Source organism: Cynoglossus semilaevis, chromosome 4 (assembly GCF_000523025.1).
Source record: "Cynoglossus semilaevis isolate Cse_v1.0 chromosome 4, Cse_v1.0, whole genome shotgun sequence".
NCBI classification, from domain to species: Eukaryota; Metazoa; Chordata; class Actinopteri; order Pleuronectiformes; family Cynoglossidae; genus Cynoglossus; species Cynoglossus semilaevis.
The window spans coordinates 12,883,418-12,893,700 of NC_024310.1; the positions used below are offsets into that span (position 1 = coordinate 12,883,418).

Below are 10,283 nucleotides of genomic sequence, written 5' to 3' on the forward strand. Positions count from 1 at the left end.
TACATCACTGGCACAGACACCCTCCTTTCTGAGAGATGACGCAGCCGAGTGAGAGTGTGTGAGGAGGGAGGGAGCAAAGTAAGGGAAGGAGGAGAGGAGGGGTGTCCCGTCTGCGCGTAGCAGGAGACAGACAGCAGGGAACAGCTGCAGCGTTTGGCTCGCCTAGGATTTCACTGCATTGCGATTGAAACGACCGACCATTTTCATCTACCTTCCAAAAAACGCACTCACCGGCAGCTCGAGCGACGCAAATCAAACACCCCAACCAAAAAACCACATAAAACCCCAACATGGTCGACCGCGAGCAGCTGGTGCAGAAAGCCAGGCTGGCTGAGCAGGCTGAGAGATATGATGATATGGCAGCGGCGATGAAATCGGTAAGTGAATGGATATGGTCGTTTTGACACGCGTGTGTGTGGAAGTGTGTGTGGAGCTGCGTCTTTCTTTGTGTAAAGGAGCTGAGCACGCAGTGAAAATCTCCTGCAATAAATGTAGGAGGAGGCGCTGGAGATAATGCAGCTGTGGAGACATCGTAGTCGAAAAGAAATCACACCTTTCCTCATTGTTGGGGTTAAAGCTACGTGTCCTTTCATTTATGTCATTTTTTAAATTGTTTTTTTTTTAACCTACTTTTTTCATTGACTCCACATCGTCTCCTGTGCCTTTGGGCGGTGCCTTGTCTTTCCGCTGTTACATTAAAACGCATAAAGAAGGCCCGAGCTTGAACATTCTAGATCTTACCATGTAATGGCCTCACTCTATTGTACACGCTGCCTCCCAACCGCACCCCTCTCACCCCCAGACTACCCTCTTATGTCACCTCTCTGCCCAGCTCCACCCTTCTCTTCTTTCCACCCTAATACTGGATTTTGTAAAAGCTTTTGGAAGTCATGTCATTTAGGCTTCTTAAAAAAAATTAAAAAATCCCGACTGCCCTCAAACGCCTCTTTCACCTCATTGTCAGTTAAATGACAAACATTATCCAACATTCGTTCATATTTTTATCACCATTCATGTAGACATGTTCAGCCTAACTGCTCAAAAAATCCTCCAAATGAGATGGCGGAGGAGGAAGAGGAGGAGGAGGCATAGCACTTCTCTCTAGAATATTCTTTGTCATATTGCAGAGGGTCAGCACACAGTCTGATACCAATAGCTCTCGTTTTCTCCCCCTTGTTTCTCTTTTTTCCATTTATTTTCTACATGATTTCCATCTCTCACAGGTGTGTGTGGTTTTCCCCCGTCGTCTTCATACCTTTTCCACGTCTTTGTGCCGATTCCCTGCGGTCACGTAAGGCCTAGTGGCTTCACCACTCTGATGGGAGTTGTTGTATTGACTGCAAGTGCAGGGTGGCCTAGCCTGCCTCACAGGAGAGTTGAACCAACCCTCTGTGGTCACTGCTGAGGCTTTGTCTGATTTTCACTCCCCCCCCCCACACACACACACACACCTCCCTCCCCTCCTCTGTCCCTGTAAGAAATTCTGGGAAGTGGTTTAAAAAAAACCTGCTGTGTCACACTCTGCGTAACGAAGTCATTACGACGGGAGTCGTCACTGGTGGGCCCCTCCGTAAGATGATGTGGAGATGACCCTCACTGTTGATGTTAAAAAAAAAAGATGAACACTTTGTGTGGTGTTCTTCAGTAGAGATGTGGGGAGAGAGAGAGAGAGAGAGAGAGAGCCACCTGAGGTCGTTTGTCATCGGGGGGTTTCTGGTTGCAGGAGGTGGGGATGATGACTGTGTGTGGAGCATTCAGGGATTCCTTTCCCTTTAAACAATCTGCCATGTCAGTGCTGTCCAAAATGGGCCCCGGTTTTTTAGAAAGGGTGTGAACTCTTCTCCTCTTATCAAAGGGAATCCCTTACTGTCAGCCTGGAATACCAAACTAAAATGGCATCAATTATTTGTATTTATTAACATTTAAATCTGTAGTTTACCATCAGGGTAATATATGACATCATATAACCTGATTATGTGCTTTCTGAAAAAAATAATGATGTAGTTGTTTCGTCTGATAATTAGATCAAATGGGTTAGTATATATTTTTTGCAATTTAGATTTTGTATTCTGAAAATGTTTAAAATTCAAATGAAATGAAAATTGGTTATAAATATTAATACGCGAGGCCCGTTTGCATGTAATTGTTGGTTTTATTGTAATGAAAGGCAGATCAGGACCTTCATCCTCTGTAGGTTAAGCTGTCCTCTTCTCCCTCCACTCAGCTCTGTGTTTGACGTAAGCGGCGCTCCGCCATCTTTGTGCTCCACTGCCTATCAGCCAACGTCGGTGCAAAGAAGAAAAAAACAAGATCGATATGACAATTAGCTTTTATGGTCTCGGAGATTTAGCGGAATTTCACAGAATGTACAGTGCAGCGCAGTATTCAACACGAGTGAAGCCCCCTCCTCCCCTCAGCTGCACACACCTGTCACAGACATGAACTTAACAATCAAACTCTACAATGATGTCATGATACAGTATTTATCTGGCAGGTAAAAAGGTCAGCGTGAGCCCCAGAGAAGGTCACTGGGACACGTGAACTGCCTGTGCACTGATGGTAACATTGAGCCACCTCCATCCCTCCTGCCACCCTCACCCTCCTCCTCCTCCTCCTCCTCCTCGTCCCTGCCCCCATCACTTACCCCCACACACACAATCACACCCTCACACTCCTGCTGCTGCTGCTGCCGACGACTTGCTCCAATATGATTTCTCACTAACAAGCATTAGGTGTCCATGTGACAGCCAGAGCTGCTGCTGCTGCTGCTGCTGCTGCTGCTGCTACTGCACCAAATGAATGGATTGCCATGGAAACTGAGATTTTGTACCACAGCAGTGGTATAGTGAAATATTGCTTAGCTCAGCTCTCACTCCAACCACAGACTGCACTCTTACTTTTTCATTGAGACAGTCTCCAGAAACAGTTAGTGCTACAGCTTATAATAATAATAATAATAATAATAATAATAATAATAATAATAATAATTTACCGACTATTTTAACATTGTCTTGTTGACACTGATTTTGAAATATTTCTGTGATAGTTTTTATTGAATCTAAATTGTTTTTCTTCACCTACTTATTATGAATACTCTCCCAATAATGTTTTTTCCTCCAGAGAAATTATTTTGAATCAAATGTCAGAATGGATTTCTTCTGACAGATGGTGGGGGTTTGTTAGTTTGTGATTTTCTGCTGGTTGGTTTGCTGCAACCTCTGGTCCCGTTCCAGGGATTGACGTTTGATTCCAGATAAATTTCTGCAACATTTTCTTGTCCCTCCCTTTGTTGCAGGTGACGGAGCTGAACGAGGCCCTGTCTAACGAGGAGAGAAATCTCCTGTCTGTGGCCTACAAGAATGTAGTGGGCGCTCGCCGCTCCTCCTGGAGGGTGATCTCCAGCATTGAGCAGAAGACCTCTGCCGATGGCAATGAGAAGAAGATCGAGATGGTGAGAGCCTACCGAGAGAAGATCGAAAAGGAGCTGGAGGCCGTGTGCCAGGACGTGCTCAACCTCCTGGACAACTTCCTCATCAAAAACTGCAGCGAAACGCAGCACGAGAGCAAGGTCTTCTACCTGAAGATGAAGGGTGACTATTACAGGTACCTGGCCGAGGTGGCTACAGGCGAGAAGAGGGCCACGGTGGTGGAGTCGTCAGAGAAGGCGTACAATGAAGCCCATGAGATCAGCAAGGAGCACATGCAGCCCACTCACCCCATCCGCCTGGGCCTGGCTCTTAACTACTCTGTGTTTTACTATGAGATCCAGAACGCCCCTGAACAGGCCTGCCATCTGGCCAAGACCGCCTTCGACGACGCCATCGCTGAGCTGGACACCCTGAACGAGGACTCCTACAAAGACTCCACGCTCATCATGCAGCTGCTCCGAGACAACTTGACACTGTGGACAAGTGACCAGCAGGACGACGAGGGCGGGGAGGGTAACAATTAAAAGTGGAAATCCACACTTCAACGAAAAAATTTAAAAAAATTAATTAAGATGGGCCGGTGGACTTTGGCAGCAGCTTTTGCCGATGATGCTACCGCAGCAGCAGTTCTTTATTTTTCCATGAGTTAAAAGAAAAGAATTGAAAGAAAGGTGAGCGTGGAGGTTAAATCTTAGTTTTAATATATATATAGAAATATATATACAGTCGAAAGGGGCCTCCGTCTTCTTGATTTTCTCTTTGACATTTGCCAAAACCACTGATATGTCAGTCAATCAGCCTGAAGTGGAGGTAGTGGTGGTTCTTGTTGATGTTGGATTAAATGGCGGCCTCACACTGGCATATAGGAACTGGTCTTGTCCCGTCAAGATAAGCTGCTTAGTTAATGGTTTTTATTTTGCGTGAAAGAGATGCATTTGAGTCGCTTGAGGAGAAAGGCGAGAAGAAATGTTTGAATGGTAATGCCTCACAACAGTAGATTGCATTGGTTCCAGCAGTAGAATGACGTTAGAATAATGACAATTTAAAAGATGGAAGAAAAAAAACCCAACAAAAAAAAAATCCAAACTTTGAAGGAAAATACCCAGAGTAAAAACATGCATTGGTAAAATTAGGATTTTTCCCCTCCTACTCCCCTTTCTTCTGCACAACTGTATGCAACATCCCACAAATTGGTCTTGTTTCGTCACTGGAACCATAGATTTTTCTCGAAAGTGAATGATGATCACGAAAAGGCAGAGAGACTTAACAATTAAAAACTTAAAAAAAAAAAGACAAAAAAGAGAAAATAACATAAAAGCAGCTTCAGAGTTTGTGGTTTACTTCTGTGTTTGTTTTATTAAATGCACTTGCCTAATCTACAGTTTATTCAGTGTAAGATGATGACAACAATAATATTCAATATTGTGCATGCTGGTGATGTATTTATATACAGTAGCTTGACTTTATTAACTTATACTGTGGGTGTTAAGTATTCATATGATTGAAGAAAAAACAGGCTTTGTCTGATGTTGATTTTTAATTTTTAACTTATTTAATTTTGTTACAATTATTATTATTATAATTTTTTTTTTGATTTGCTATACCAAAATAGTGATCGTAAAAATTGACCTGTAATGGGCGTTGCTATATAGTGACATGCAATATGTGTATTTAATTTGTTAAAGAAAGGAAAAAAAGAAATAAAAAGCCACCAGTGATCACTTAATCTTATCAGCTGGTGTTTGTCACAATGAAGTATGATTATGATATATTTTGTTATTTGATCCATATTTCATTTTGAACTTCCTGTCATGCTAATCCATTTTCAATATTAATTTTTCTGTCCAGGCTCAGTGTTTCTGTTATGTTCACAAACCACATGGACCATATTTTATTTATTTTTTATTTTTGACAGTGAAACAATTTTTTTTTTTGTTGGTTTGTTGTTTTTCTTTTATACATTATTAGCTGTTCCTGAGTGACAAAAAAAAATCTTGAATGTGAGTCATTATGTAGCAGTTGCACACGAACCGAAATAATAGTTATGATAATAAAAAAGAACATGACTAAATTATTCAAGCGCCATTTCCGTGGTGGTCCAGTGTATTGTTGTATCGTCAACTGCAACTGAACTAAATTGCAACTAAAAAAATACACTGCTAAAAGACTTAATTCCATTCTTGTTTTTTTGTGCCCTTGCGTGCCGTAGTGTACTGCACCTTTATTTAATTTATGAGACTGTAACAGTTAAAATACATATGCAGATGACGCTGTGCAGTTTGGCTTAGTCCGTCTTTCAACATTGAGGAGAGAGAATGCAGCGAATGCTGAGTTCCACGACCGGAAAAGGGATGAGGTCGGAGCAGAGGTTACCATGAAGCTCCGCCTTCTTTAGCCGAGCCACGGGCCAATCACTTCCCCTAATGAAATCACCTGACAGTGGTTGGCACAGTGCACTGCACAGTACAGCCTCAGGTGGCGTTAACCTGATCGGCTGCTTTTATATTAATGCGACCGATTAGTTATAAACGTCGTGAAATATATAAATGAAGCTAATTTAACCACATACTCCCGACTGAGGAACTTTTTTTTACTGAATCTTATATTATTTGAACAAATTTATGTAGGGTAACCCAACATATAAAAATGAATGTGTCATGAATCATACATACAGTATATATACACACATATGTATATATACAGTGTATGTGCATATATATGTGTATTTATATATGTATATATATATATATATGCATATTAGAAGTTAAAATGAGCACAATCATTTTGCTAAAAATGCAAAATAAGTGTGAATTATTTTGATTTAAACACAGAAATCACATAAAAACCTAATTTGGCAATTTATACATTTTACTTTTCTGAATTTAATTTATATTAATTTTAATTTAAAAAGTAAATTGAGGCCTGACCGGACTATTGTGCTGTAATTGATAACACAAATATAAAAAAATGACGCCCCCTGCTGTTTCATCGTACACTAACTCCTAGTTATACGTCTGTTATTTAGCTTTCAAAGATTTAATAACGTCTGCTAACGTGTCAGCAGGACACCAGGATCAAAGTCAGTGTTCTAGCTAAACTAACACTAAAAGTGTTACCATGGCAACTCTACACTTAGTGATACTTACCATATACAAACAGCAGTGTGTCTTGTACACTCTCACTATAGTGGAAGAGCTCGTTGTCACTCCTAACACTCCATTATTTTGGGAAATATGACATAATCATGTAATCATTACGAATGTTATTCTATTGTAATGACTTTTGCACATTTTGTCCCTCGAATATTCACTCACACTGAAGAGAGAAATAAAATTCAAAAGAACAGACGGTAGTGTCCCTGCGCCGTTCGTCCTGAAATAACCTCTACTATAAAAAAAAAAAAAGATCCTGCGTCACTAACTGTTTCTGAGAACAGTTTGGCCTCAGCTGTTCCCCTGAACTCATCATTGTGTCCATCCATTCCACCCATTGTTTGAGTTGGTTTCCCAAAACTAACCAACCTCCGTCCTAACATTCTCAATTCCTCCACAGGTGAACGTATCATTTGGACCAATGACCTGTGGACTTTTCATCTGCCGCAGTTTATATAAAATAATAATAATAATAATAATAAATATATATATACTGTATATAATAACAAAACATTTTTTATATAATTTTAGTTGCTACTTAGTTCATTTAGGTAACTAATTCCTAATGATATAATACTCCATATTTACATACGTATTTACTAATTTAAAATGATGTGTTCATTCATTGAATTACCAATGTTCATGACTTCATCTGAACCAGCTTTATTGGTCATGAACCCTTCCCTGGAGCAGCTGTGGCTCCTGAACACATCACAGCCAGGATGGAATTCAAACATGCGATCCTACGGCAACATTCCAGATCCTCGTACCAGTAGGCCACAGGCTACACCAACATCCTTTTTATGGTAAGAAGTGAAGGGGGGGGGGGGGGAAAAGAAAAACCCTCACTTGTCCAGGGAGAACCTGCAAAATGCCAGAACTGCAAATGGGGATTTTGTTATTAAAAAGTAACAGCATGAACTGTTCTGTCACTGTGTAAGAGCTAAATGCTAAATGAGCTTTTAGGAGGAAAAAAATATAAATATATACAAATATATTTCCTCATGTTAATAACACATTACATATAATTCATAAAATGAATCCCATCCAGTAATTCCCCTTCATCATGGCTCCAACACACAGTCGATCTGCATCATCATTTACACACCTTACAGGAAGTGTTCTTGAAGACAAATACTCCACACCACTATATTTACTGAATAAAGATACGTTTTATATTAACCCAGTACCATATGTACTGTGGTCTAACTGGTACGTTTCAATTCAATATTAGCTTTTCCACACAACATGGGAGGTCCGTCTGTGTCCCCCTCCCTCCTGTCTGTGTTAATCAGTGTCATCACCCTCACCTGTGTGTGTCATCAGTCTCACTGGTGTCACCTGGTGCCCTGTGTGTGTATACCTCTCTACCTCACTCAGTCCTGGTCTGATCGTTGGTCATTGTGGCTGCTGTTGTGTTCTGTTCCTGCCTTCTTTCTTTCCTTCCCAGTTCCTGTTACGCAGTGAGTTTTGTTCGAGTTTTTTGAATGAGTACTGCTCCATTCTTACGATATATAGTCAGTATGACACAGTATGGCATTATATTTGTATATTATGATCATGAGACCAGTACAGTACTCTGTTTGCCATCTCCTGACCCTGCTCTAGGCTCTACCCCAGGGTCAGGGCCACACAGGGGTCTTAACTGTATTTGTCAGAGGGCCAGAATATTTCTGGACAAACACCTTGAGGACTGGACACTCAGAAAAGCACAGTTTTAGAGGGCATGATTTTTTTTTTTTTTTTTTTTTTTGGTAATCACTGTGGTAGAAACATTCATCACTTAGAGAGTCTGTGTAGAAAACTCTAGCTAATCTAATCTGGCACATTTTGATTTTTTGGAAAAGTAACCAGTGAACCTGGAAAAAGTTGTGGCCAAGATCAGGTGATCAAACATCTACTTTTCAGGTTCTGTCACGTCATCTCCAAATCGTACCGAGTCATTGAACGCCACATCATGATGTTTTTTTTTCAAGGACAATGTCAGGAATTTTTAGGACATCCTTTTTTTACCTCATCCCATTCTCTTTCCTGAACCTGCAGTGATCTGTGGAGTGTGGAGTGCTGCGTGAGGGGGCTGCATGTGGGTGAACATATGTGATGGAGTCTGTTAGCTGCAGTGCAGAGATGGACGGTGCTAACTCACAACAACAGAGGTATGTCTCTCCACCAGGCTGTTGGCTGATTATTCATTTCATCAGACTGTAGTCAAGGGACATTTGATGAGTGAGCAGAAGGAAAGTCCTGTACAATACAAGTATCAATTTTATTTTATTTTTATTTTTTGGGGCAACTGCTGTGGGAAACAGTCGTGTTTAAACGGTGTCAATCTTTAAAAAAAGCAAACATGTTTCTGGTTGATAACCACTGGTCCAGTACGTTACTCCTGCTCCTGGATGGTCCACCCTCAGACTGCAGCCTCTCTGCTGCTGCTGCTGTTGCTGCTGTTGCTGCTGCTGCTGCAGCCTGCTGCACTGAACCTCGCTGAAAATGAAATTCAGTGTTTCCAACAGCCGTCCTAACAGCCAATCACGGCAGGCTCACGCTTTGCACTCACCAATCCCCTCCCTGTTACTAGGGCTATAATAAGCATCCCCACTCTTCGCCTAGCTCCTTACAGCACTGCTCACAAACCTATTGTATGCTGTAAAAAAAAAAAAAAAAAAAAAAAAAATGCTCAAAGCATAGGAAAGATATCAGGATTCAGCACCAACCTGTTTTCTTCCAGTCTGTGTTTTAATGCTTCACTTCACTCTCAGGGACGTTGTCATCTTCATCAGCGGATGTTGCCACTTTACACTTTGCCCAGGTCTCAGACACCCATTATTGAATTCTCTGTTTGGCTTCGGAGTGAGTTAGAAATCTTTAATGTCAGCAAATCTTCATAAAATAATAACAAATGCCTTAAAAACAGACTGAGTCAAAACCCTCAATTCATGTGTTGTAATACTGCTGTACTGTACCGTACTGTACTGTACCGTACTGTACTGCATCTAAAGGTCAAATATAAACTGACCAAACGTTGGCCCCGATAGTGACTTACATTTCTGATCACTGGTCTCGTGAAGCCGTCACTGTTTTCCCCTGAGGGAAGAGCCAGGATGATGAGGCACAAGTGACCGTCAAGCCATAATTGTGTCACCCACAGGCGGACGGCCTCCACATCGCTGCATCGATTTCCTCATCAGCATAGGCGCACAGCGGCTACCGGGCTAGTTCCCCGGCTCCACATTTCTGTGGAGAAAAACAATACAAATAACCAGTTGGACCCTGAAGTTCACACACAGATGCAGTCTCTCTTAAATAAGAAAAAGTCAAATACTGTGAGTGGTGAAAATGATAATAAGAAAAATGTATGGTCTAGACCAGTGGTTCTCAAACTGTGGTACATGTACCACCAGTGGTACGTGAGTGCTCTCTAGTGGTAGGTGGGGAAAATTCATATTTTCACATTTACATTTTCAATTGAATAAATCTGAAACATACATTCACAATGAATATAACATAATGAATAAACCTCTCTCCTGTGGTGGAGGCTAACAGTGAAGGCCTCACTGCTGTTTTCTAATGTTGGTCATCATGGTGGCACTCAGAGAGATCAATGTTTTCTCAGGTGGTAAAGAATAAAAAAGTTTGAGAACCACTGGTCTAGAAAATTCGTGTCAGCTTCCAGCTAAGTTAGTTCTTCCCTTCTGTATTATTG

At 41.3% G+C, this 10,283-nt stretch overlaps 2 protein-coding genes across 2 annotated transcripts in view; both read left to right on the forward strand.

Annotated features, from left to right (window-relative positions):
* The first annotated feature begins 44 nt into the window (after nucleotides 1-44).
* ywhag2 (3-monooxygenase/tryptophan 5-monooxygenase activation protein, gamma polypeptide 2) lies at nucleotides 45-5,502 on the forward strand. The gene is made up of 2 exons (XM_008309274.3): nucleotides 45-377; nucleotides 3,296-5,502. The coding sequence occupies exons 1-2, from the start codon at nucleotides 291-293 to the stop codon at nucleotides 3,950-3,952; spliced, it is 744 nt and encodes a 247-aa protein (XP_008307496.1). The 5' UTR covers nucleotides 45-290; the 3' UTR covers nucleotides 3,953-5,502.
* A 2,281-nt stretch (nucleotides 5,503-7,783) lies between these two features.
* The window catches only part of LOC103378164 (RIMS-binding protein 2), a 9,696-nt gene continuing 7,196 nt past the window's right edge, over nucleotides 7,784-10,283 (forward strand). The window contains exons 1-2 of the mRNA XM_008309273.3: nucleotides 7,784-8,043; nucleotides 8,624-8,736. The gene's annotated coding sequence lies outside the window, so the exon portion shown is untranslated. The remainder of the gene's footprint in view (nucleotides 8,044-8,623; nucleotides 8,737-10,283) is intronic.

What these genes read in the sequence shown, in the direction of transcription:
- ywhag2 (XM_008309274.3), top strand. Translation starts at nt 291, where the DNA reads ATGGTCGACCGCGAGCAGCTGGTGCAGAAAGCCAGGCTGGCTGAGCAG. An exon ending in TGGCAGCGGCGATGAAATCG is followed by an intron (nt 378 to 3,295) that starts GTAAGTGAATGG and finishes CCTTTGTTGCAG; the next exon opens with GTGACGGAGCTGAACGAGGC.